The 25,785-nt window shown below is 64.3% G+C and overlaps 2 protein-coding genes across 2 annotated transcripts; one reads left to right on the plus strand and one right to left on the minus strand.

Annotated features, from left to right (window-relative positions):
* The first annotated feature begins 1,302 nt into the window (after positions 1-1,302).
* FCHO1 (FCH and mu domain containing endocytic adaptor 1) lies at positions 1,303-15,214 on the plus strand. The gene is made up of 30 exons (XM_062510259.1): positions 1,303-1,346; positions 1,776-1,833; positions 2,368-2,424; positions 3,025-3,109; positions 3,724-3,815; positions 3,903-3,977; positions 4,058-4,199; positions 4,289-4,441; positions 5,192-5,296; positions 5,931-6,029; positions 6,121-6,217; positions 6,302-6,346; positions 6,421-6,493; positions 7,598-7,619; positions 7,702-7,756; positions 8,011-8,189; positions 8,261-8,285; positions 8,833-8,895; positions 8,996-9,038; positions 9,144-9,235; positions 9,324-9,914; positions 10,343-10,461; positions 11,098-11,203; positions 11,292-11,403; positions 11,487-11,642; positions 12,412-12,544; positions 12,620-12,819; positions 14,081-14,145; positions 14,255-14,419; positions 15,047-15,214. The coding sequence occupies exons 4-30, from the start codon at positions 3,083-3,085 to the stop codon at positions 15,067-15,069; spliced, it is 3,057 nt and encodes a 1,018-aa protein (XP_062366243.1). The 5' UTR covers positions 1,303-1,346; positions 1,776-1,833; positions 2,368-2,424; positions 3,025-3,082; the 3' UTR covers positions 15,070-15,214.
* Positions 15,215-16,332: 1,118 nt separating this feature from the next.
* Positions 16,333-25,023, minus strand: JAK3 (Janus kinase 3). Its single transcript, XM_062510282.1, has 23 exons — positions 24,811-25,023; positions 24,105-24,228; positions 23,910-24,021; positions 23,449-23,594; positions 22,720-23,002; positions 22,522-22,647; positions 22,290-22,447; positions 21,997-22,108; positions 21,704-21,890; positions 21,431-21,555; positions 21,215-21,349; positions 21,048-21,132; positions 20,851-20,978; positions 20,151-20,289; positions 19,603-19,754; positions 19,117-19,267; positions 18,904-19,043; positions 18,426-18,615; positions 17,985-18,109; positions 17,347-17,519; positions 16,744-16,861; positions 16,539-16,649; positions 16,333-16,449 (listed from the first exon to the last, which is right to left on the minus strand). The coding sequence occupies exons 1-23, from the start codon at positions 25,013-25,015 to the stop codon at positions 16,333-16,335; spliced, it is 3,342 nt and encodes a 1,113-aa protein (XP_062366266.1). The 5' UTR covers positions 25,016-25,023.
* Between the last annotated feature and the right edge of the window lie 762 nt (positions 25,024-25,785).

A 25,785-nucleotide genomic window follows, 5' to 3' on the forward strand; every position in this document is an offset into this window, starting at 1 on the left:
AGCCCCCCGTACCCACCCCAAATTCCCCGTACCCACCCCAAAATTCCCCTTCCCACCCCCCCCCCCCCCAACCAACCCCAAACGTCCCTTCCCCAAAATCTCGTTCCCAGCTCCTTTGCTCCATCGGTGGGGTGTTTTTGGGGAGGGGGCTCCTCGGTCACTTCTGGGGGGCTTTGGCCCCCTGGAACCCAGGTGTCACCCTCAGGGTCGGGGCTGTCTCCAGGACTGTCCCTGTCCCCCCAGCCCCCTCGGAGCCCCCGACTCTGCTGTTTTCCCAGTGCTGTGACTGGTCCCGGTGGCTTTCGGTTCTGGGCAGGGGGGTCCTAGCGGGGATTTCTCCCCCTTGTCCCCCCCTTTGGTGGCTGCCAACCCACGCGGGGACACCGCGGAGTCACGGAGGTGACAGCGCCAGCAGAGGCCTGACCAAGGCTGAGCCGTGCTCGGAGCTGGGGAGGGGTCTCCAACCCCCTGCCCCCCCCGATCCCACCGGCGCTGCCGCGGTGCCACCGGCCGGGCCTGGCACTGCCATCCGGGGGCGCGGTGACACCTGTCAGGTGTGACCGGGACAAAAGGCAGCGTAACCGAAACCACCGCGTGACGTCCCCGCCGTCCCAGCTCCGGTGGCACCGCGGGGCTGGCGCGTTCCCCGTCTCGCTGGGATGTTCGGTTTATTCCCGGTGGGGATACGGGAATGTCCCCTCCCGCCCCCGCCGGGAATGTCCCCTCCCTACCCGCGGGGACGCCTCCGTGCCCGCTCCCGCAGCTGCGCCGGTGACAGCCGGAGCCGGGGCATGAGCTCAGCGGGGTGCGAGGCACCGGCTGGCACCGGCGGCGGGGCGGATGGGGGGGGTGACACCCCGGGACCGCGGGTGCGGTAACAACCGGCGGGGTCGCGGGTGGGAGCGGCTGCCCCGGGAGCGACACCGCGGGGACTCGGGGGGTGGTGAGGTGGTGACGGCCGTCCTGCGAAGGGGGGGGGGGGGGTGACAGCTTGGGATCGGTGACAGCCGAGAGACGGCGACAGCACCGGCGCCACCTCTCCGGTGCAGGCGGCTCCGATCCCGCATCTCCCTCCGCGCCGCTCCCGCCGCGCTTTCGGGGCGGCGGCCGCTTTAAAAATGCAAATGAGCCCCCTCCCCGCGCGCGGCGCGGCGGAGCCTCTGCCAATGGGAGGCGGCGGCCGCTGGCTGCGGTCACCGCTGCCGGGAGCGCTGACCAATGGCGGCGCGGCTCGGCGGGAGGGGGCGTGGCCAGCACCGCCCCCGGCGCGGTCCCGGCGCGGTCCCGGCGCGGTCCCGGGGCGGCGGCGGCGGCAGCGGAGCGGGGCGGGGGCGGCGGCCCCGCAGGTGAGTCCCGCGTCCTCCCCGGAGCGGGCACCGAACCCCGCACCCCGACCAGGGTCCCACCTCGGAGTGCCCCCGACCCTGGTCCCACCGCGCAGCCCACCTCCCCCCCCCCCCGGCCCCGCCGTTCCCGCGCAGCCCCCGCAGCATCGCCCTCACCGGGGTGCGGGGGTGCAGCCCCGCGCTCCCCCCTTTTCCCCTCCGCCGAACCGGAGATCCGCCCCCCTCGCTGTGCACCGCGCCCCGGCACCCACCGTCCATAAAGCCCCGGTGCAGCCCCCGCTGGCCACGATCCCGCTCCCGGTGCTGCGGACGGCCCCCCCCCGCCCGCTTCCCCCGCGGCCTCCCCCCGCTGCAGGTGCAGGGCTCGGTTCAGCGCTTTCCCTCTTTTTTTTTTTTTTTTTATAATTTTATGTTTTTTTTATTTTTTAGGGTGCACGCCCCGACCCCCTCCGCGGTGCCTCCCGTTCCCCGGGGAGGGGGTTTTGGGGTGAGCAGCCCCTCCCGTTCCCCAACCGAGACTCCCCCCCCCCCCCCCCCCCCCCCCGCATCCTTCGGGGGATCCCCCGCGCCCCCCGCTCCCCGCTGAAGGTCACGGCTGCGGGTGGCCAGAACCGCTGGGTTTTGGGGTGGGGTGGGGGGTCCCGGGGTGGCCCTACCGCAGCCCCCCCCCACCCCCAACCCGCACCCCCGGTCCCGCTCGGGGACTCGGTGGCCGCGGCCACCAGCGGGGACTTTGGCCGGCGAAGCGTTCGTGGCGTTTGCGGCCGCCCGGGACCGGCGGGGTTTTGGGGGGGAGGGGGGGGGGGTCCTGCGGTCCTTGCGCCCCCCCCACGACCCCTCCCAGCTTTTGCCACCCCCCACTTTGCTGGCGGGGAAGTGGGGGGGGCCGCGCTGAGCCCGCCCCGTTCGTGACACAGGTGGCTGAGCCCGTGCGGAGGCACCGGGGTGGGGGGCTCGGAGCGGGTTTTGGGGGGGGCTACACCGTGCTCTGACCCCCCCCCCCCCCATTTAACCCTTCCAGACCCCCGGCACGCCGAGGATGCTCGGGGGGTCCCCGCGAACCCCGAAACAGCCCAGGGTGAGTCAGGGGGGGCCTCCCTCGGTGGCGCCAACCAGACGCGAATTTTTGGGGTTTCCTGTTTTTCTCCGTTGCATAATGGGGAGCGGGAACGGGGTGGGGGGGGCACATCTGGGGTGGGGGGGGCACATCTGGGGATTTCCCCCCCCCCCCCACTGAGTGCTGGGGGGCGGGGGGGGTTGTTCTGCTTGGGGATTCCCCAGCACGGCAAATTTGGGAGTGGGGGTCGGCCCACTTGGATTCTGTGTTTTCTATGGGGCGGGGGTGTTTTTGGAGGTGTTTTTGGGGGGCACGGGCAGGGCCGGGTGTGGGAGCGGCCGTCGCCGCACGCAGCAGCCGCTCATTTATTATTTATCTGCGTATCTGGTGTCGGGCCCAGCGCCGCCCCGGTGCACCCCCCCCCGCTACCCCGGGATGCCGCACACCTTGGGGAGGGGTCTCTGACGAGGGGACCCTGATGTTTCCATGGTCACGGGGCTGCGTTTTCCCGGGAAAACCGATAAAAACGGGTGGGTGCGACCCCACGGACCCCCCCCCCCTATGCCCCCCCGGTAATGCCCCGGTGTGTTGTCGTCTCCCCCCCCCCCCCCCCAAACCCAGGGTGCCAGGAGTTGAGCTGCGGGGTCCCCGCTCTGCTGTCTCCACCCCCCAATCCAAGATGTCCTATTTCACCGAGCACTTCTGGGTAAGCCGGGACCCCCACCCTTGGGTTCCCCCCACCCTTGGGTGCCCCCCACCCTCAGAGACTCCCCCAACCCTTGGGGGAGGTGAATTTTCAAGGCCCGTCAGTTTTGTTAATGCTGTTAATTAATTAATTGGGGGGGGTGGGTGGGCTGTGTGTGTGTTGGGGGGGGGCTTTGGGGGGGTCTCCCAGCTGTGGTGACATCGCTGTTCCCCCCTCTCTGGGGGTCCCCACCCCGGGTGGGGCAGGGGGGAAGTGGCGTGGCCGGTGCTTCCTGGTTCGTGCAGCAGCTGCTGCCACCTTCCTCTTCCTCCTGCCTCAGTTTCCCCTGGGGTTCACCTGCACCCCCAGCGTGGCTGGTGGGGGTGGGGAGAATGAGGTGAAAGTCACATTGTGGGTGGGGGGCAGCACCCCAAAATAACCCCGGAGGCGTTTGGGGTTCAGCCCAGCCCTACCTGGGGAGCACCTGGGGCTGGTTCTGAGTGGGGGGGGGGTGTGCTCTCAGCCCCCCAGTTTGGTGTGTGTGGGGGGGTTGGGTTATTCCAAACGCTGATCCTGGTGAAAAGGGAGTGCGGGTCCCTCGGGATTTGGGATCTGAGGGTGAGGTCCCCTGGCAGGGCGAGAAGAACCACGGCTTCGACGTCCTCTACCACAACATGAAGCACGGGCAGATCTCCACCAAGGAGCTCGCCGACTTCGTCCGGGAGAGGTACCCGGGGGAGGGATCCCCAGAATCCCTGGGAGGGGTCCCCAAAATCCTGACTTCATCCCGAATCCCCCTCCTCACCATCCCCAGGGCTACCATCGAGGAGAACTACGCCAAGGCCATGGTGAAGCTGTCGAAGATGGCCACAAACGGGACCCAGCTGGGGTATGGGGAGAGGGGAGGGTCCGGGACACCTTGGGGTGACTTTGGGGACCCCGGTGACCCTTCTGGTGGCCCCTGAGCAGAACTTTCGCGCCGCTGTGGGAGGTTTTCCGCATCTCCTCGGACAAGCTGGCCCTGTGCCACCTGGAGCTGATGAAGAAGCTGCACGACCTCATCAAGGAGATCTCGCGCTACGGCGAGGAGCAAGGCCGGGTGCACAAGAAGGTACCCGCTGTGTCCCCTCCTTGTCCTGTGTCCTGTCCCCTCTCCCCTGTCCCCCTGCCACCCCAGCCCACCCTGCTGTCCCCTGGTAGTCCAAGGAGGAGGTGTCGGGCACGCTGGAGGCCGTGCAGCTGCTGCATGGGGTGGCCCAGCTGCTGCCCAAATCCAAGGAGAGCTACCACAGCAAGTGCCAGGAGTACGAGCGGCTCCGCAAGGAGGGCACCAGCCAGAAGGAGATCGACAAGGTGACATCCCCAGTGTCCCTGTCCCCTCCACCCTCCGTGGTCCCCTGGGTGATCCCTGGCTTCTGTCCGTGGTCCCTGAGCGTGCCCCTCGGTAGTCCCTGTCCCCTTCGTGGTGGTTTTTGTTCCTCCTCGCTGTGGTTCCTGTCACCCCCCTCAGTGGTCCTTGTCCCTTCCCTGGTGATTCTTGACCCTCCCTCGATGGGTCCTGTTGTCCCACAGTCATCCCTGTCCCCTTCCAGGATGTCCCTGTCCCCTCCCTGATGGCTCCTGTCTTCCTCATGGGTGGTCCCTGGTGGCCTCTGTCATTCTCCTGCATTATTCCTCTCCCCCCTGGATGGTTCCTGTCCTCTTCCCAATGATTCCTGCCATTCCCGTGGATGGTTCTTGTCCCCTCTCTGATGGTCCCTGTCCCCTGTGGGTGGTCCCTATCACTTCCCTGATGGTCCCCATCCCCTTCCTGATGATCCCTGTCATTCTCCTGGGTGATCCCTGTCCCCCTGGATGATTCCTGTTCCCTCTCCCATGGTCCCTGTCTCCCTCACAGATGTCCCCTGTCCCTTGGATGGTCCCTGTCCTGTTCCTCACAATCTCAATCATTCTTCTGGACGGTTCCCTGTCCCCTTCCTGATGATCCCTGTCATTCCCCTGGCTGTCCCCTGTCCCCTGGCTGTCCCCCGTCTCCTTCCTGATGATTCCTGTCATTCTCCCGGCTGTCCCCTGGGTGTCCCCCGTACCCGGCCGGTGGCACAGGCGGAGCTGAAGTCGCGGAAGGCGGGCGAGGCTCTGCGGAGGGCAGTGGACAAATACAACGCTGCCCGCGCCGACTTCGAGCAGCGCATGCTGGACTCGGCCATGGTGGGCACGGCTGGCATGGGGAAAGGGATTTGGGGCCAGTGGGATTTGGGTGTGGATGGGAATTGATGGGATTTGGGTGTAGCTGGGCACTGGTGGAATGTGGGAAGGGATGGACATTGGTGGGATGTGGGTGTGGATGGGAATTGGTGGGATTTGGGAAGGGATGGGCGCCAATGGGATGTGGGTAGGGATGGGCACCGGTGGGATTTGGGAAGGGGTGGGAATTGGTGGGATTTGGGAAGGGATGGGAATTGGTGGGATTTGGGCAGGGATGGGCACTGGTGGGATGGGGAAAGCGATGGGCACCAATGGGATGTGGGAAGGGGTGGGAATTGGGGACATGCCACCCTTCCGTGGGCACATGCCATCCCAAATCCTCTTCCATGGGAACATCCCACCCATTCCAAATCTCCTTCCATGGGACAGCCCAAACCCTTCCCAAATCCCATTCCCTGCCCCCTGGGGACACCCCACCCATCCCAAACCCCATTCCATGGGGACCTTCCACCCATCCCAAACCCCATTCCCTGCCCACCTGAGGACACCCCACCCATCCCAAACCCCATTCCCTGCCCACCTGCCGATCCCTGGGGGTGTCCCCCACTTCCTGACCCCCCATTTTTCCCTGCTCCAGCGCTTCCAGGAGGTGGAAGAAGCCCACCTGCGGCACATGAAGGGGCTCATCGGCTCCTACTCCCACTCTGTGGAGGACACCCACGTCCAGATCGGCCAGGTGAGTCCCCAGGTGAGTGACCCCCCTCTCCCCATTCCCATTTACTCTCTTTATTCCACGTCCCCTTCCCCCATTTCTTTCCCCCCTCCAGGTCCACGAGGAATTCAAGCAAAACGTGGAGAACATCGGCACGGAGATGCTGCTCCGGAGGTTTGCAGAGAGCAAGGGCACGGGGAGAGAGCGGCCAGGTGAGGCTGGGGGGGGGGTCTCACCTGGGCAGGGATGGATCCCTGATCCTGGCTGATCCCGGCTGATCCCGCTCTCCACGGCAGGAGCGTTGGATTTCGATGAGTACAGGCTGGCTCCAGCGCAGGAAGGCAAGTACGTCTGCATCCAGCTGGGAATTCCGAGGGTTCTGGAGGCTCTTTTCCTCATCCCCTGCTTTTCCCAGGACCCAAAAGGAGCCGGAGCAAAGCGTTCCGGATCCCGGGCTTGAGCCGGAAGGAGCGGGAGCGAGATGCTGTGTAAGAGCCAGAGTGCTGGAGTTCCTGCATCCCAGCATCCCTTGCATTCCTGCATCCCTGCATCCCAGCATTTCTGTATCCCAGCATCCCTGCATCCCTGCATCCCAGCATCCCTGCATCCCAGCATCCCTGCATCCCAGCATCCCAGCATCCCTGCATTCCTGCATCCCAGCATCCCTGCATCCCTTGCATTCCTGCATTCCTGCATCCCTTGCATTCCTGCATCCCTGCATCCCAGCATTTCTGTATCCCAGCATCCCTGCATCCCAGCATCCCTGCATCCCAGCATCCCTGCATCCCTGCATCCCAGCATCCCTGCATTTCTGTATCCCAGCATCCCAGCATTCCCAGCATCCCAGCATCCCAGCATCCCAGCATCCCTGCATTCCTGCATCCCAGCATCCCTGCATCCCTTGCATTCCTGCATTCCTGCATCCCTTGCATTCCTGCATCCCTGCATCCCAGCATTTCTGTATCCCTGCATCCCTGCATCCCAGCATCCCTGCATTCCTGTATCCCAGCATCCCAGCATCCCAGCATCCCTGCATCCCTGTATCCCTGCATCCCAGTATCCCAGCATCCCAGCATCCCTGCATTCCAGCATCCCTGCATCCCTTGCATTCCTGCATCCCTGCATCCCAGCATTTCTGTATCCCAGCATCCCTGCATTCCCACATTCCAGCATCCCTGCACTCCTGCATGCTTGGATTCCAGCATCCCTGCATCCCCATATTCCCTGCATCCCAGCATCTCTGCATTCTCATATCCTTGCATCCCTGCATTCCTTCATCCCTGCATTCCCACATCCCAGCATCTCTGCATTCTCATATCCCTGCATCCTGGCATTCCAGCATTCCTGCATCCCTGCATCCCCATGTTCTCTGCATTCCTTCATTCCAGCATCCCTGTGTCCCTGCACCCTTGGATCCCTGCGTCCTGGCAGCTTTTCATCCCTGCATTTTTTCATCCCTGAATTCCTATACCTCTGCATCCCTGAATTCCCACGTCCTATATCCTTAAATTCCCGCATCCTGGAATTCCCACATCCCGGAATTCCCACACCCCTTCCCCCCACACCGCCTGACTTTCCCCTGTCATTCCCAGGGAATCTCCGGATAACGACCTGGTGAGCATCCCAGTTCCCCCCCACCCTGGCACTGCCATTCCCAAACTGGGAGCACTGGGAATGTCCGAGCGTGTTCCCGCAGGGCTGCCCGGAGGTGGACGAGGACGGATTCACCGTGCGGCCGGACATGGCCCGCAGTATCCTTGGGAAAACCTGGAATTTCTGTGGGATCCAGGGGGAATTCCAGCTGGGAATTTTTATGGGATCCAGAAGGAATTCCAACTGGGAATTTGTGTGGGATCCAGGGGGAATTCCAGCTGGGAATTTTTATGTGATCCAGAAGGAATTCCAACTGGGAATTTGTGTGGGATCAAAGGGGAATTCGAGCCAGGAATTTTTTATGGGATCCAGCGGGAATTCCAACCGGGAATTGCCTTGACGGGGGGCTCAGGCGAGGTGGAGAATCCCGGCTGTTCCTCCAGCGATTCCGACTACGATGAGGATGAGCCACGGAAATTTTTCGTCCACATCAAACCGGTGCAGCCGCGGGAATTGTCCGGCAGCGCCGAGGCCACCGTGGAACAGCTCAAGGCCACCGTGGGAAATCTCATCCTGGCCCCCGGAATCGGGGTGAGCCTGGGGGGCTGCGGGGACCCCCGGAATTCCCGGGGCCACCTCACCCCCGTCCCCTTCTCTTGCAGGGCACAGTCAGGAGGCAGGCGTCCCGTAAGTGGCACTGCGGGCAGGTGGCACCGAGAGACTCCTCGGGGACGTTCCTGAATCCCATTCCCTGGGGACATTCCTGGATCCCATTCCCTGGGGACATTCCTGGATCCCATTCCTTGGGGACATTCCTGGATCCCATTCCCTGGGGACATTCCTGGATCCCATTCCGCGGGGACATTCCTGGATCCCATTCCCTGGGGACATTCCTGGATCCCATTCCGCGGGGACATTCCTGAATCCCATTCCCTGGGGACATTCCTGGATCCCATTCCTTGGGGACATTCCTGGATCCCATTCCTTGGGGACATTCCTGGATCCCATTCCCTGGGGACATTCCTGGATCCCATTCCTCGGGGACATTCCTGGATCCCATTCCCTGGGGACATTCCTGGATCCCATTCCTTGAGGACAATGCCACCCTTCCCTAAACCCATTCCCTGGGGACAATGCCCCATTCCCTGTCCACCTGCTGACCCCATCCTTCCCGAGCCACCCCGGAGTCCCCGTGGCTCCCTCTGTGTCCCCTCATGGTGACATCCCTGTGCAGGACACGCGGCGTCCCTGGCTCTGGCCTCCAGTGACACAGACCCCGAGGGGACACTGGCAGCGGGTGAGACTGGGCTGAGGGTCCTGGGGGGGGGTTTGGGGGGCACATCAGGGGTCCTGGGGTGAGGGGGGGGGATGCAGTTCAGTGTTCCCTCTCCCCGCAGGTGACAGCACAGGGAGGGGTCTCCCGGCAGCGCAGGTGAACAGGTAAGGGACAGGAAGGGATTGGGGTGCCATGGGGTGGCCACCCCCCCATCCCTGAGGGGTCCTGGGTGGGCTCTGAGTCCTCCCCCCACTCTGTCCCTGTCCCAGCAGGCCCGTGAAGCCCCCCCAGGACTCGCTGCCCTCGGCCGCTCTCTTTGGTCCCCCCCTGGAGTCAGCGTTCGAAGCAGAGGAATTCCCAGGTGAGGATTTGGAGCGGGAAGGGGAGCGGGATGGGAACTCCCCCCTCCGTGGGGAGGGGTCCTCACTCTGACCGGAGCTGTCCCGCAGCCCCCCGCTCCTACGTCCTCACCTCATCCTCGTCGCCCTTCTCCTCCTCGTCCCCGGAGAACGTGGAGGACTCGGGGCTGGACTCGCCCTCTCACCCCGCGCCCGGACCCTCCCCGGACTCCCGGCCCTGGACCCCTCAGCCGGGGACACCGCAGAGCCCCGGCCCCAAAGCGGACCCGCCTGAGCCCCCCACCCCCGCCTGGGCCCCCCGGCCCCGCAGCCCCTCCGGCCGCCTCCCCGAGCCCCCCAACTTCGCCGTTTTCAGCGGTCCCGGTTCCGAGGGGCTTTGGGGGGACGCGGGGGCCGCACCCCGGGGTCGCAGCCGCTGCCTCAGCGGCCCCGCTCCAAGAGAAGCCCCCTCACCAGACCCTTTTGGGGAGACCCCAGCCTGGGGCAGACCCCGCAGCCCCGGTGGGGAGCAGCCCCCGCTGACGCGTCCTTCCTCCAACTCGGCCTCCTCCTCATCCTCCTCGCCGGCCCCCCCGAGCGGGGGGGAGTCCTGCAGCCCCTCGCCCTGGGGCTGCCAAGGGGTGAGCACGAGGCTGAGCGAGGGGGGCACGGCGGGGACCCCCCCATTGCAGTCGGAGCCGGGTGAGTGGTGGGGGGAGCTGCCCCAGGTTACCCCTAAATCTGAGTCCCCTAAATCCCAACTCAGACCCCATTATCCTTAACCTGTCCCCCCCATGACCCCAAACTTTGCCTCCCCATAACCCCCACTTCTGCCCCCTATTAACCCTAACTCTGCCTCACGTTCCCCCCTACTCTGCCCCCCAAGTTCCCGGCATCGCTGAGCCCCTGCGGGATCCCAGAGGGGAGGGATCCTGGATTCCTGGGGAGAGGTCCTGGATCCCCTGGGAGTGGTTCTGGATACTGGGTGGGGGTCCCGGATCCCCCATGGGAGGGGTCCTGGATCTCTGGGTGGGGGTCCCGGATCCCCCATGGGAGGGGTCCTGGATCTCAGGGGTCCCGCCGTGTGGGGTCTCTCCCCTCACCCCCCGTTCGTGCCTCCCCCTGCCCAGGTTCTGTCCCCTCCTGGCCCAGCGCTGCCCCCCGGGATGTTCCTCTCGTGGCCCCCCCGCGCCGCTCCCGCACCAAGCGGCCGCCGGCCGGACCGGCCGCGAGCAGCAACAGCGACCTGGTGCGGGGCTGGGCCGGGGGGCGCGGGGACCCCCGGGCTGGGGAGGGGGAGTGGGGAACCCCGGGAGGAGCGGTCAGACACGACCCGGCTTCCCAGTGCTCCCAGTATGGGAATGGCAGCGCTGGGATGGAGGAACTGGGAGGAGATTCCCTGGGGAATGATCCGGGGGGCGTTGGGTGGTGGAGCGGGGATGGGGTGAGGGGTGTGGGAATTTGGGGCGTGTGGGATGAGGGGTGTGGGAATTTGGGGCGTGTGGGATGAGGGGTGTGGGAATTTGGGGATGCAGAGATGTGGGAATACAGGGATTTTGGGAATGAATGGGTACATAGGGGTGCAGAAATGGGGAATGCCAGGAGGTGGAATTGGGGGATGTGGGGATGCAGAATTCAGGGGTGCAGGGATGTGGAATTCAGGGACGCAGGGATGTGGAATTCAGGGACGCAGGGATGTGGGATTCAGGGGTGCAGGGATGTGGGATTCAGGGACGCAGGGATGTGGGATTCAGGGACGCAGGGATGTGGGATTCAGGGACGCAGGGATGTGGGATTCAGGGACGCAGGGATTTGGAATTCAGGGGTGCAGGGATTTGGAATTCAGGGGTGCAGACACACACCCTCACCCCTCCTTGCCTCGCAGTCGCGCTCGCTGAGCCCCTCGCCCTCCTGGAGCTGCGGCCCCTCGCACTCGGCACCCGCCAGCCTGGGCGAGCGCGGCTTCTTCACCGCGGCCCCTCCGGCGCTCGGTGCGTGCCGGGGAGATTTGGGGGAGAGGTGAGGTGGGACAGGGGGGGAATCCCAGCCATGCCCTGACCCCTCTGCTCCCCTCCCCAGGCCTATCGCGCGGTCCCAGCCCGGTGGTGCTGGGCTCGCAGGACGCGCTGCCCGTGGCCACCGCTTTCACCGAGTACGTGCACGCCTATTTCAAGGGGCGCGACGCCGACAGGTACGAGGTGGGGGAGTCCCGGGTGAGGGGTCTCCGTGTCCTGCCCGGAACGTCCCCCTGACCCCTGGCGTGTCCCCCGGCAGCTGCCTGGTGAAGGTGACGGGGGAGCTGACCATGTCGTTCCCCGCCGGCATCGTGCGCGTGTTCGGCGGCACCGCCGCTCCCCCCGTGCTCAGCTTCCGTCTCCTCAACGCCGGAGCCATCGAGCAGTTCCTGCCCAACGCCGAGCTGCTCTACAGGTGTGGGGACACGGCGACAACGCGGGGGGACAGCCGGACACAGAGGGGAGCGGGGATGGGGGAGCGGGTGGTGGGGTACAGGGGGTGTCCGAGGGATGTAGGGAGGGTGGGAGGTGATGGGGGCAGTGATGGGGGCGGGTTTTGGGGTACAGGAGGGCACAGGGGACTTTGGGAGGTGATGGGGGCGGGTTTTGGGGTACAGGAGGGCACAGGGGACTTTGGGAGGTGATGGGGGCGGGTTTTGGGGTACAGGAGGGCACAGGGGACTTTGGGAGGTGATGGGGGCGGGTTTTGGGGTACAGGAGGGCACAGGGGACTTTGGGAGGTGATGGGGGCGGGTTTTGGGGTATGGAGCATCCCTGTTTTCCTGGGGGTGGCCTCAGGCGCTGAGGGATGCATTGATGGGGAGCTGGTTTTTGGGATTCCTCGGGGTCTGGATGTCCTTGGGATACAGTGGATGCAGGGATGGGGAGCTGAATTTTGGGGGTTCCAGAGGTCTGAATGTCCTGGGAATGCAGCAATGGGGAGCTGAGTTTTGGGATTTGGGGATTCCTGGGGATCTGGGTGTCCTTGGCACACAGTGGATACAGTGACAGGGAGCTTAATTTTGGGATTTTGAGATTCCTGGAGATCTGGGCACCCTGGGAATGCAGCGATGGGGAGCTGAGTTTTGGGGATCCCAAGCTGCCTGGGCACCCTGTGGAGCTGGTTTGGAGCCGGGGTACCACATTCTGGGGATACCCAAACCCTTCTACCCCTCTCCCCACAGCGACCCCTCCCAAAGCGACCCCAGCACCAAGGACTTCTGGCTGAACATGGCAGCGCTGACCGGGTACCTGCAGAAACAGGCGGAGCAGAGCCCGGCCGCCTCCTACTACAACGTGGCTCTGCTCAAATACCAGGTGAGTCCTGCGGGGCACCCACCCTGGGCACGGGAGGGTCTCGGTGCCCCCCTAAACCCCCTCGCTGTGCCCCAGTTCTCGAGGCTGGGTCCCGGCTCGGCGCCGCTGCGGCTCTGCGTGAGCTGGGACTGCTCGCCCGGGGCCACTCGGGTCAGCGTGGAGTACGGCTACAACGCGGCCGCCCTGGCACTGCCCGTGCCACTCGCCAATGTCCACGTGCTGCTGCCCGTGGAGGAGCCCCTGAGCAACCTGCGGCTGCAGCCCGCGGCCAGCTGGTAACGGGGGAAGGGAGAGAGCGGGGCGTGGACTGGTTTGGGGTGGGAGAGGGGGGAGATGGGGGTCCTGAGGGTGAATGGGGTGGGAGATGGGGAGTATGGGGTCATGAACCTTCACGGGGTGGGAGATGGGGAGTACGGGGCCATGAACCTTCACGGGGTGGGAGATGGGGAGTATGGGGTCCTGAACCTTCATGGGGTGGGAGATGGGGAGTATGGGGTCATGAACCTTCACGGGGTGGGAGATGGGGAGTACGGGGCCATGAACCTTCACGGGGTGGGAGATGGGGAGTATGGGGTCCTGAGGGTGAATGGGGTGGGAGATGGAGAGTATGGGGTCATGAACCTTCACGGGGTGGGAGATGGGGAGTATGGGGTCCTGAACCTTCATGGGGTGGGAGATGGGGAGTATGGGGTCATGAACCTTCATGGGGTGGGAGATGGGGAGTATGGGGTCATGAACCTTCATGGGGTGGGAGATGGGGAGTACGGGGTCATGAACCTTCATGGGGTGGGAGATGGGGAGTATGGGGTCCTGAGGGTGAATGGGGTGGGAGATGGGGAGTACGGGGTCATGAACCTTCACGGGGTGGGAGATGGGGAGTATGGGGTCCTGAGGGTGAATGGGGTGGGAGATGGGGAGTATGGGGTCATGAACCTTCACGGGGTGGGAGTTGTAGGGTCTGGGGTCCCAAGGGAGAAGTGAGATGGGGAGTCCTGAGGATGAATGGAGTGGGAGATGGAGATGGTGGGGTCTGGGGTCCCAAATCTTCACAGGGTGGGAGATGCAGGGTTGGGGATTCCCAACCTCCACAGGGTGAGACGGGGGGGTCCTGATGTTGAATGGAGTGGGAGTTGCAGGGTCTGGGGTCCCTAAACTTCACAGGGTGGATGGCACAGGACTGGGGACCCCAAATTCCTCCAGGGTGGGGGGGAAACAGGACTGGGGGTCCCAAATTTACCAAAGATGGGGACCACAGGAGTGGGGTCCTGAATTTCCCCAGGGTTGGAGAAGGGCACCCTGGGCTGGGAAATGGGGACACTAAACTGGGAAATGGGGACACTAAACTGACAAATGGGGACCCTGGACTGGGAAGTGGGGACACTAAACTGACAAATGGGGACCCTGGACTGGGAAATGTGGACATCAAACTGGGAAATGGGGATGCTGCTGGAGTAAGGAAGGCAGGGAGGTGGGGATGGGTGGAAAGGGCTGGATTTTGGGGATGTGGGGGTTTGAGGACACCCCTTATCCCGACAGGAATCTGGAGGAGAAGCGGCTGCTCTGGAAGCTGCTCGATGTCCCCGGTGCCCCGGGGCAGGCAGGTGAGGCCGGACCCGCCCTTACGGGGGGCGGGGGGGGGATTTCACGGGGAGGGGGCTCCGCATCCCGACCCCCCCCCCCCCTCTCCCAACCCCTGCGCTGTCCCCCCAGGCTGTGGGCGGCTCTCGGCCAGCTGGGAGCCGCTGGGGGGGCCCAGTAAACCCAGTCCCGTGGCCGCCCAGTTCAGCAGCGAGGGCAGCACCCTGTCGGGAGTGGAGGTGGAGCTGGCGGGCGCTGGGTACCGCATGTCGCTGGTCAAGAAGAGATTTGCTACAGGTACGGCCGGGGGGAGGGATATGGGGGCGGGGAGAGTCCCTTCCCCACAGCATTGGGGGTGCGGGGTCCTCTCCCCATCCCCTGGTGCTGGGGGAATGGGGGGGAGGGGTGTGTCTCTTCCCTGGGGTATTTGGGGTCCTTTCTCTTGGGTATTTGGGGTCCTTTCCCTGGGGCGTACGGGGTCCCTTTCCCTGCTATTTGGGGTGCTCAAGGTCCTTTGCCTGGGGTATTTGGGATGTTTAGGATCCCTTCCCTGGGGTATTTAGGGTCCTTTCCCTGCTCTTTGGGGTGCACGGGGGTCCCTTTTCCGCTCTCTGGGGTTCATGGGGTCTCTTTCCTGATCCTTGAGGTGTATGGGGTCCCTTTCCCTGGGGTATTTAGGGTCCTTTCCTTGGGATATTTAGGATCCTTTCCCTGCTCCTTTGGGTGCTCAGGGTCCTTCCCCAGCACCCCACGGGTCCCTCCCTGCTCCCCATGGCCCTGGGGTGCTGAGATCTCTTTCCAGAGGGTCCCCTCCTTGCTCTCCACGATCCTGGGGGGGCGCGGTGACCCCTCCCCACCCCCCAAACTCCTTTCCCGGCCTCTGGGCAGTGCCCTTCCTCCTCCATGCCCACCTTTCCTCCGCAGGGATTTACCTGGCAGGGTCCTGAGAGGCTCCCGGACCCTCCCGAGCCCCCCTCGGGCTCCTCCCGTGGTTGTGTGAACTTGGAAACACTGGACGGAGGCGGGCTGGGGAGGGGGTGCCTCGTCCTCCTCTTCCTCCTCCTCCTCCTCCTCTTCCTCTTCCTCCTCCTCCTGTCCCGGTCCCTGCCCTGTCGCTGTCCCCGCGCCGTCTCCTGCTCCCCGCCCTCCCCCGTGCTGTGAAGGGAGCAGGAGCTGCTCTTTTATTAAACATTTTATTTTCTAATAAATTCCTCCCTCTGGCTGCTGCTTCTATCCTGCCACGGGGCCCGTCCCAGAAATCCCACCCCATATCCTGTATCCCATCCCATATCCTATCCCGTCCTATCCATCCCAGAAATCCCATCCCAAATCCTATCCCATCCATCCCAGAAATCCCATCAGTCCCATAAATCGCATCCATCCCATAAATCCCATCCCATCAATCCCATAAATCCAATAAATCTCATCCCATCCCTGGAGGCTCCCGGAGCTCCTCAGAAGCAGCACCGGTGGCTCCTCCCGGTGGGGAAACTGAGGCAGGGCCGTGCTGAGCCCTCCCTGGTGCCCAGGATGGGGGTGGGGGGCGAGTGGCACCCCCAGGGGGATCCCCATGGGATCCTGGGGTCACTGGGGTGTCCCTGGCTCCGGTGTGAGGGTGGCATCAATGGCTTGGGGGTCCTGGAGGTGTCTCCAGGAGGGTTTGGTGACATCTTGGGGTGGTGCCACCACCTGGGTCTGTCCCTGTCCCACTGTGCTCTGCAGTGAGGGATCCAGGGGGGCTCTCCAGGGGGAAATCTTGGCCTTGGGATGGTATCATCACCTCAGACAGGGACCCAAAATCCATGGATCCATCCCTGTCCCACTGGATTCTGTGGCTGGGGATCCAGGGGTTCTCTCCAGGGGGAATTTGTGGCTCTTGGCAGTGAGGAGGGGTTTGGGGCAGATCCCATTCAGGAGCTGCAGAGTCCCACAGGGAATGAGGGATGAGGCTGGTCCTGGTCTGGGTGTGGATTCTGCGGGTCTGGGAATGCCCAGTGCTCAATCCCACTCTCCTCACCTCATCCCAACAGGAAAATTTACTGACTTTTACTAAAATGAGGCTGAATTCTGCCGTGGAGGGAGGAGGAAAAAAAAAAAGGGGGAAAGAGGAAGGGAGGGGGAGTTTGTGATGTGGGAAAAGGGGACCCCACACTGCACCATGGAAGCGTCACCGTGGATTGGGGGTCCCGGTGGGATTCTGGGGGGGGTTGCTACCCCCGAGTTTTGCTCCGCCCATCCCGCATCGCCTCGATTTTGGGGGACAGCTCCCCAAAAGTGGGTCTGGCAGCGGGGTTGAAATTCCAGCAGCTCATCATCAGCGCGTACACCTGGAGGGGACAAGGGACAGAGCGAGGCCATCAGGGCAGGGAGGGCACCCCGAGGACCCCCCCTGGCAGTCCCGGGACAGCGATGTCACCTCCGAGGGACACCCGGAGGGGACCGGGAGTCGCCGGTTGTCCTTGAGGAGCTCCAGGAGCTGGCAGATGATCTGTGCGGGCCTCCCGGTTCCCATCATCCGCAGGAATTCCTGCGGGAACGGGGACGGGACATCCGTGAGCACCGGGATGGCCGAGGGATGATCCCACAGGGAATGATCCCTCTTTGTCCAGGGGAAATGTCACCTCCGAGGGGCTCTTGCTCTTGGAGCTGTAGGTGAAGAGTTCGTAGAGGAGCACCCCGAAGCTCCAGGTGTCGGAGGCGCAGGAGAAGATGTTGTCAGCCAGGGATTCCGGAGCGTACCTGTGGGGCAAAGGGGATCCCGAGCCCCGGGAAAAGCGGGTTCTGAACCCCAGAAAAAGGGGAGCTTGAGCTCCGGGAAAAAGGGATGCTGAGCTCCAGGAAAAGGGGACCCTGAACCGCGGGAAAAGGGGATCCCTAGCTCCAGGAAAAGCAGGTTCTGAGCTCCGGGAAAAAGAGATCCCGAGCTCCGGGAAAAGCAGGTTCTGAGCTCCAGGAAAAAGAGATCCCGAGCTCCAGGAAAAGCAGATTCTGAGCTCTGGCAGAAGTGGGTTCTGAGCTCCGGGAAAAGGGGATCCTGAACTCTGGGAAAAAGGGATCCTGACCTCCCGGAAAAGTGGGTTCTGAGCTCCGGGAAAAGCAGGTTCTGAGCTCTGGCAGAAGTGGGTTCTGAGCTCCAGGAAAAGGGGATCCTGAGCTCCAGGAAAAAGGGATCCTGAGCCCCGTATCCCGCTGTAATTCCAGCCCTCCCCGTGTCCCCCCCTCACCAGAAAACGGGGCTCTGGCCCGGCTCCCGCACCACGTAGTAATCCTTGTCCTGCGGGAGCAGCTTGGCCAGCCCGAAGTCGCCGATCTTGACGTGGCTGTCGCTCTCCACCAGGATGTTCCTGCTCGCCAGGTCCCGGTGCACGCAGCGCTGCGCCCCCAGGTACTCCATGCCCTGCCGGGGACACTCGGGCTGCTCGAGTGGAGCGGGGACCCGGCAGCGTCCCCAGGGCTGGGGAGCTCCCGGGGTGAGGGTCCCTGGGGCTCATCCCGGCTGGGTCACATCCCGAGGGGTGAGTGAGGGATTGCTCCAGCCGGGAGGAGGCTGCTGGTAGGAACAGGAGCCAGCAGCATCCCCAGGGCTGGACAATGACCCTTGGGTGACCCGTGGCACTGCTCCGGCCAGGATGCAGCTCCTGGCAGGGACAGGACCCAGCAACATCCCCAGGACTGGACCTGGCCGGACAATGACCCTTGGGTGACCCGTGGCACTGCTCTGCCAGGGACAGAATCCTGCACAATTCCTGGAGCTTGACCAGAGCCTGGCTGGACAATGACCCTTGGGTGACCCATGGCACCGTTCCAGCCCCATCCCGGGACAGCAGCAGCCCCGTTTCCCCCATGCCTGCCCCGATCCCACCTTGCAGATCTGCCAGGCGTAGAGGAGCAGAGTCCTGTGCTCCAGGCGGGGCTGGTTCTTCTGCAGGAAATCCCGCAGGCAGCCGTTGGGCAGGAATTCCATCACCAGCCGCAGCCCGCGCATTCCTGCAGCCAAATCCAGCGCCGGGATGGTCGGAGATGGGATTGGGGATCCCTGCCTGCTCCTAGCCCCATTCCCTGCCCTATTCCCAGCCCCATTTTCTGTCCCATCTCTGCCTTCCCAGCCCTATTCCTGCTCCATTCCCTGCCCCATTCCCAACCCCATTTTCTGTCCCATCTCTGCCTTCCCTGCCCCATTCCCTGCCCTATCCGTGCCCTTTCCCCACCCCAATCCCTGTCCATTCCCTGGCCCATTCCCTGCCCAATCCCACCCCATTCCCTTCCCATTCCCTGGCCCATTCCTGCCCCATTCCCAGCTCACCGCGGCTGTAGCAAACTCCCCGGTACCGGACGATGAAGTCGTGCTGCAGCGAGTGCAGGATTTGGATCTCCCGCTCGAAATCTCGAATTTCCTTGGCTGAATCCTGCTGCAGTTTCTTCACGGCCACCAGCTCGCCCGTGCTGTCACCCAGGGGGTCGTAGCGGCACAACTCCACGCTCCCAAAATTCCCCTGGATGCAGAGAACTGGATGTTGGGGATCCCCCTCTGATCCCAGCCCCATTCCCTACCTCATTCCCTACCCCATTTCCTGCCCCATTCCCTGCCCCATTCCTGCCCCTTTCCCTTCCCATTCCCCACCCCATTCCCAGCACCTTATCCCTCCCAAACCCCCCCCACACAGAGGGGGATGCTCAGGAATTGTTTCTCAGCACAGCCAGGATGTTCCACATCCCAAATCAGGGAAGGGGAGAGTGGCTGCGCTGAGTTTTGGGGTTCGGGGTCTCTCCTGCACCCCCACCTTGCCCAGCAGCGAGATGTACTTGAGGTGCCTCTCCTGGAAGTGCTCGGGATCCTGGCTCATGGCCAGGGAATCGTGTCCCCAAAAGCCATCCTGGATCATCACATCCGTGGGGGACAGGTCCGAGAGCAGCTCGTAGTCTGTGGGGGGGGTTGGGGGGTGAGGTCACTGTGGGGTCCCCCCCGTGTCCCCCCAGCCCGTCCCGGCACCCACCGGAGGTGATGAGGCTGTTGAGCTCACGGATGAGGGCGCGGAAGCAGGGCCGGCGCTGGGGCTCGTATTCCATGCACTGGGCCACCAGTGTGGCCAGCTCCGGCCACTTGGGAGCTGGGAGGTGCTGATGGCTCTGGTAGAATTCCAGCTTCTGTGGGAGGGTGGGAGAGGGGGATCAGGGAGAGTGGGACCCTCAAAGAGCCCCTGAAGGGCTCTGAGCTGGGGGAGGGTGGGGTGGGATGGGACGGGATCAGGATGGAATTGGGCACAGAAGAAGTGCTGGGATGTAGCAGGAAGGGACAGGAGGACTGGGATCCAGTGGGATGGGTCAAGAATGATGGGATCCAGCAGGATGGGTCAGAAGGGTTGGGATGGGGCAGAAGGGTTGGGATGGGGCAGGAATGCTGGGATCCAGCAGGATGGGGCAGAAGGGTTGGGATGGGGCAGGAATGCTGGGATCCAGCAGGATGCTGGGTTCAGCCTCACCCTCTGGGGCTCCAGCAGGCTCAGGGGCATGTTCCCCCCATTGAAGATCTCCCAGAGGGTCGCTCCAAAGCCCCACTTGTCAGCCGGCAGTGCCAGGCTCCCGGGATCGCTGACACACTCGGGGGCCACCCATGGGATCCGCTCCAGCAGCACTGGGGGGCACCCGGCCCTACTCAGCTCACATCGGGGGCCAGCACCCCCAGAACACCCCAGCACCCCCAGAACTCCCCAGGACCCTCCAGGACCCCTCACTCACTGTCCCGCACCAGGAGGGTGATGCTGACCCCAGGGTGGTTGAGTTTGGTGAAGGGGATTTGGAACCCACAACCAGGACCCCGGTTTAAGGATCAGCACAGAACCCCAAATCCAGAACCAGGACCCCAAACCCACTGCCAGGACCCCAAACCCATTGTCAGGACTCCAGACCAACTGCTGGAATCCAGAACCCACAGCCAGGATTCCCCATCAGGGATGAACACAGGACCCTGTACCCCAAACCAGAACCCCAAACCCAGTGCCCCAGGACCCCCCAGGACCCCCTCACTCACTGTCTGGGGCCAGGACGGTGATGCTGACCCCGGGGTCATTGAGTTTGATGAAGGGGGGGCTCCCCCCGGCCACATCCCCCTCCCGGGCCAGCAGCACCTTCTTAGCAGAGACGTTCCCGTGTGGGATTTTCTTGTCCTCCTGGATGGGGGGAAGAGGGATGGGGACCCTCAGGGGGGTCCCAGGCACTGGGGTGGGCTGGGGGGAGCACTGGGGATGGGTGGGAGCTGTGGGAGGGTGGTTGGATTGGGATGGCGATCCATGGGATCCATGGGATATGGGGGTGTGGGGGTTGTGGGATGGGGATCCATGGGATCCATGGGATCCAGAAGTGTGGGATCTATGGAATCCATGGAATATGGGGGTGTGGGGGTTGTGGGATGGGGATCCATGGGATCTGGATGTGTGGGATCCATGGGATGTGGACACGTGGGATCCATGGGTTATGGACACGTGAGTTCCATGGGATGTGGACACATGGGATCTATGGGATGTGGACACGTGGGATCTATGGGATATGGATATGTGGGATCCCTGGCCATGGACTCCTGGGAGCCGTGCATGCTGGGGCTGCAAGGATGTGCAGCTGCTGCAGGGTCTGGGCACAGGGCACCCAGATTACTGGAGATCCACAGGACAAGGACACGGAGAAGCCAAGGGATGGGGACAGCTGGGAGCTGCAGGACACCGGTGTGGGCTCACCAGGTAGTTGAGGGCGTAGGCCAACTGCTTGGCCACCGTCAGCTTCCAGCCAGTGGTCACCGCACCGCGGTTCTTGCGCAGGTACAGGTCCAGAGGCCCGTGCCGGATGTGCTCCTGCACCATCACACCTGGGGGCCATACGAGGGGTCAGGGGGTGCCCGGGTGGCACCGTGGCCACCACCCCGCCAGACACTCACTGTCCTTGCCGAGGCTGACGCCGTGCAGCAGCACCAGGTGTTTGTGGGACAGCTGGCTCATGGTGCTGGCGGCCTCCAGGAAGGACTGGGACAGGGACAGATGGCTCAGGGAAGGTCTTAGGGACTCCAAGGTGACATCCCGGAGGTGGCAGTGCCACCCCCCTCACCTCCAGGCAGTTGCGGTGGCTGCTGTCCATGACCTTGAGCACCACTGGGGTTTGCCGGGGTCCGTCCTCTTCATCCTGCTCCCGTTTGACGCCTTTGTAGATCTGGGTGAAGGAGCCCTGGCCCAGGCTCTCGCCCTGGGGGGACACGGGGGCATTGCCAGGGGGTCCCTGTCCCCCTTGTGCCACCTCCTCCAGTGGCCCTGCCCTCCCCCGTACCCGTGTCAGGCTCTGGGGGTCGATCTTGTGGAACATCATCTGGTGGAGGCTGCGGCGCCGGGGCACGGGAGGGGACCCGGGGGGACAGGGGACCCCGCTCCGAACGATCAGCAGGTTGGACTTCTCTAAGGGGGGAGGGAGGGGGAGCGGGCGTGAGGGCGGTCTCGGGCAGGGGACCCCCATCTGGTGACGTCATGCAGCCACCCTGTGACATCACAGCCTCTCTGTGACATCATAGTGCCACCCTCTGCGATGCCCCTCCCCCGGTGTCACCTTTGGGCCGGGGGGGACAGGCGATCTCCAGGCGCATTTGTGTCCCCTCAGCCTGCAGCCCCCGGTGCCCGTAGGTGCCCAGCAGCTCCCGGAGGCTGCAGAACCTCCGCGCCACCCCCGACAGCCACAAGTGTCCGTCCTCATCCCGGCGGATCCGGCACCGCTTGTAATCCCGGCCGGAGCGGGTCTGTGGGGAAACCCCCGGGATCAGCGCCGTGGGGACCCCCCCGGGAGCCCCCCAGAGGGACACCGTCCCCGTACCCCCCCCATCCAAAACCCCGCCGGGGTCTCACCTGGACGCACACGGTCAGCAGGTAGCTGTCGAAATCCTGGGGGCTGCGGCGCAGCAGGAACAGCCCCGGGGCACCCCCGGCCGCCTCCAGCTTATTCACCGCGAACTCGGAGCTGCCCAGGGGTGGGGATGGCCGTGATGCCCCCGTTCCCACCCCTGTGCTCACCCCCGTGCCCACCCCTCCCCAAACGCCGCAGATCCCCGTGGGGACCCCCCCGTGTCGGGGGTGGTTCCGTCCCCTCCCTTCCCGCGTCCCATCGGGCTCGGGACTGCTCAGGGGGTCCCGGTACCCACCTGATGGGCCCGTGGCACTGGTTCTCCAGGTCCTCCAGCAGCCGCGGAGGTGCCACCTCCCTGCAGAAGTAGTGCTGGGCATCCGCCGTCAGCCGGTAGTAGCCATCGAGCAGAGCCACGAAGGAACGAGCCTCCCGCAGCGTGGGGAACTCCACCTCCTGTGCCGGGTTTGGGGTCATCCCCTTGTCCTCTCTATCCCTCCCGGGGCTCCCCAAACCCTCCCCGAGCTCACCAGCACCCGGTTGTCCGCCTTGGTGAGGGTGACCAGCCGATTCTCCGCGGCGCCGCCGTCGCGGCTCGCCGCCTGCTTGATGCTGATGTCGGCGATGTCGGGGAAGTCGCAGAAGTGCTGGCGGCTCTATGAGGGAACAGCGAGGGTGACAACCCCGTCACCCTACTGCCCGCACCGTTCTCAGCCACCCCGGAGCACCTCGGAGCCGCCGCAGCTCCAGGCCACGCCGCTGTCGCCGGACACGTGGATGGCGATGGGCGCTGCCGATCCGGGCGAGCGCACGTGGAAAATCTCCTCGCTGTGGCGGCGCTGGAGCCGCTCCAGGTCCAGCAGGTATTTGAGCTTCAGGTGCGGCCCGTCCGTGTGGCAGCCCCCGAGGCGCCGCAGGGATTTGCCGAAGCGGCGGCGGAGGCGCTTGCGGGTCACGAAGTTGTGCTGCTGGATCTGCGTCCGCAGCGGCGCCGGCAGGCACGACTTGTAACTGCGGGAGAGGGAGTGGCGTGTGCCCTGGGGTGTGCACGGGGATGTTGGGGTGTCCTCGGGGGTGTTTGGGATATCCCCAGAGATGCCAGGGTGTCCCTAGGGGTGCCAAGCCGTCCCTGGGAATGTTGAGGTGTCCCCAGGGATGCCAAGCTGTCCCCGGCGGTGTTGGGGTGTCCCTGGGGGTGTCAAGCCATCCCCGGGGGTGTTGGGGTGTCCCGAGGGGTGTCGGGGTGTCCCTGGGGTGTCAGGATGTTTTCGTTGGTGTCACACTGTTCCCATGAGTTTCAGCTTTTCCAGCGGCTCCCTGGCTGTCCGCAGCCATGCAGGACTGTCCCCACGGGTGTCACACTGTCCCCATGGCTGCCAGGCAGTTCCCACGGGATTCAGGCTGTCCCCAGCCATGCCGGGCTGTCCCGTGAGTGCCACTCTGTCCCCGTGGCTCACCTGACGTGGCTGCAGACCTGTGCGGGGCTCTGCCGCTGCTCCTTGGCGATGCGCAGCATGTCCAGCACGGCCAGGCTCAGGCACTGCTCCTGCGTGGGCAGGCTCAGCCCCACGGCCACGCGGCCCCCGATGAAATCGCTGCGGGACTGGGTGGGACACGAGGCTCAGGGGGGTTTCTTCCATCCCCCGGGACCCCCGACCCCTGCTCGTGTCACCCTGGTGTCCCAGTGCCTGCAGGAGTCACATCCTGCCCGGGGTCTGCTTCCCTGTCCCCCCCCCCAGTGGACAGAGTGACCCCATCTCGGCAGTTTGGGGTGCTCTGTGCCCACTGTGGGGTGGCCACGAGCAGCTCCAGGTGAGCCAAGGAAGAGGATCCACATCCCACAGGCACCGGTGGGAGCTGGAGGAGGAGGAGGAGGAAGAGGAGGAGGAGTGGGAGGAGCCAGGCTGGCAGCTCTCACCTGGGCAAACAGGTAATCAATGACAGGATAGTCCAGGACAGGACTGGCCCTGTCATTCAGTAGCTGGAAGCGATGGGACTGTCCCAGTCCGCACCAGTTGGGGAAGAAGAACCTGATGGGGACAATGGAGGGTCCTCCAGAGACCACAACCCCAAAAACTGCGGGGGAGTGGTGGGAGCCAGGCAGGGGCCGTACCTGATCCTGTACACCACGACCTGGCTGCAGGACTCATCCACGGTGAACACGTGGCTGGGGGGGAACCAGCAGCTCAGGTCCTCCGTGGCCAGGGCGAAGAGCGGGTGGCACACGGGCAGCACGCCTGGGGACCGAGAGTGGGGCTGGGACCCGAGCCCATGGACAGGGCTGAGACCTCAAGGCTACAGCCAGGATCCCCTGCCAAGGATGTGCACGGGACCCTGTGCCCATCACCAGTATCCTGAGCTCACAGCTGGATCCCAAACCCACAGCTGGTAGCCTAAACCTTTGGTTGGTACCCCCAGGCCCACAGCCAGGATCCCAAACCCAGAGCTGGAATCCAGAGCCCATCCACCCCATTAAGGATGACTCCAAACCCAGAACCAGGATCCTGAGCCCATGGCTGGAAACCGAAACCCAGGGCTGGAATGCAGACCCAGACCCAAGATTCCCCATTAAGGAGGACCCCAAACCCAGAAGCACGATCCCCAACTCATGGCTAGAACCTCAAAATCCCATCCGGGATCCAGAGCCCATAACCAGAATTCCCTGCTGAGAACAAGCACAGGACCTCATTACCGGACCCAGAACTCCCCATCCCCACACCCAGGACCCCCGTCCCCGCACCCAGGACCCCACACCCAGGACCCCCATTCCCACACCCAGGACCCCCATTCCCACACCCAGGCCCTCACCCCGCTCTCACCGCAGGCTTTGGCAGCTCGCACGCAGAGCTCCTCGGCCGTGTACTCGCCGCAGGGGAAGCTGAGCGTGCCCGCGGCGCTGCCGGGGGCTCGGGGCGGGGAGGGCGCCAGGTGATACAGGAACACCTGGAGGGTGCCGCTCTCGGATGAGGAGAGGCTGCAGGAGCGGCCACTGATCAGCGGGGTCTCCTCGCCCAGCGGGGCCATGGTGAGTGCTGCAAGGAAAAGGGGGCTTGGGGTGATCCCCTTGTCCATCCCAGCTCCATCCCCAGCTCCATCCCCAGCTCCATCCCCAGCTCCATCCCAGCTCCATCCCAGCTCCATCCCCAGCTCCATGCCCTCTCCATCCCCAGCTCCATCCCCAGCTCCATCCCAGCTCCATCCCAGCTCCATCCCCAGCTCCATCCCCAGCTCCATCCCCAGTTCCATCCCCAGCTCCATCCCAGCTCCATCCCAGCTCCATCCCCAGTTCCATCCCCAGCTCCATCCCCAGCTCCATCCCCAGCTCCATCCCAGCTCCATCCCCAGCTCCATCCCCGCTCCAACCCCAGCTCCATCCCAGCTCCATCCCAGCTCCATCCCAGCTCCATCCCCAGTTCCATCCCCAGCTCCATCCCAGCTCCATCCCAGCTCCATCCCCAGCTCCATGCCCTCTCCATCCCAGCTCCATCCCAGCTCCATGCCCTCTCCATCCCCAGCTCCATCCCAGCTCCATCCCCAGCTCCATCCCCAGCTCCATCCCAGCTCCATCCCAGCTCCATCCCCAGCTCCATGCCCTCTCCATCCCCTGCTCCATCCCAGCTCCATCCCAGCTCCATCCCAGCTCCATCCCAGCTCCATCCCCAGCTCCATCCCCAGCTCCATCCCAGCTCCATCCCAGCTCCATCCCCAGCTCCATGCCCTCTCCATCCCCAGCTCCATCCCCAGCTCCATCCCAGCTCCATCCCAGCTCCATCCCAGCTCCATCCCCAGCTCCA

The sequence above is a fragment of the Cinclus cinclus genome, chromosome 28 (assembly GCF_963662255.1).
Source record: "Cinclus cinclus chromosome 28, bCinCin1.1, whole genome shotgun sequence".
Lineage (NCBI taxonomy): Eukaryota > Metazoa > Chordata > Aves > Passeriformes > Cinclidae > Cinclus > Cinclus cinclus.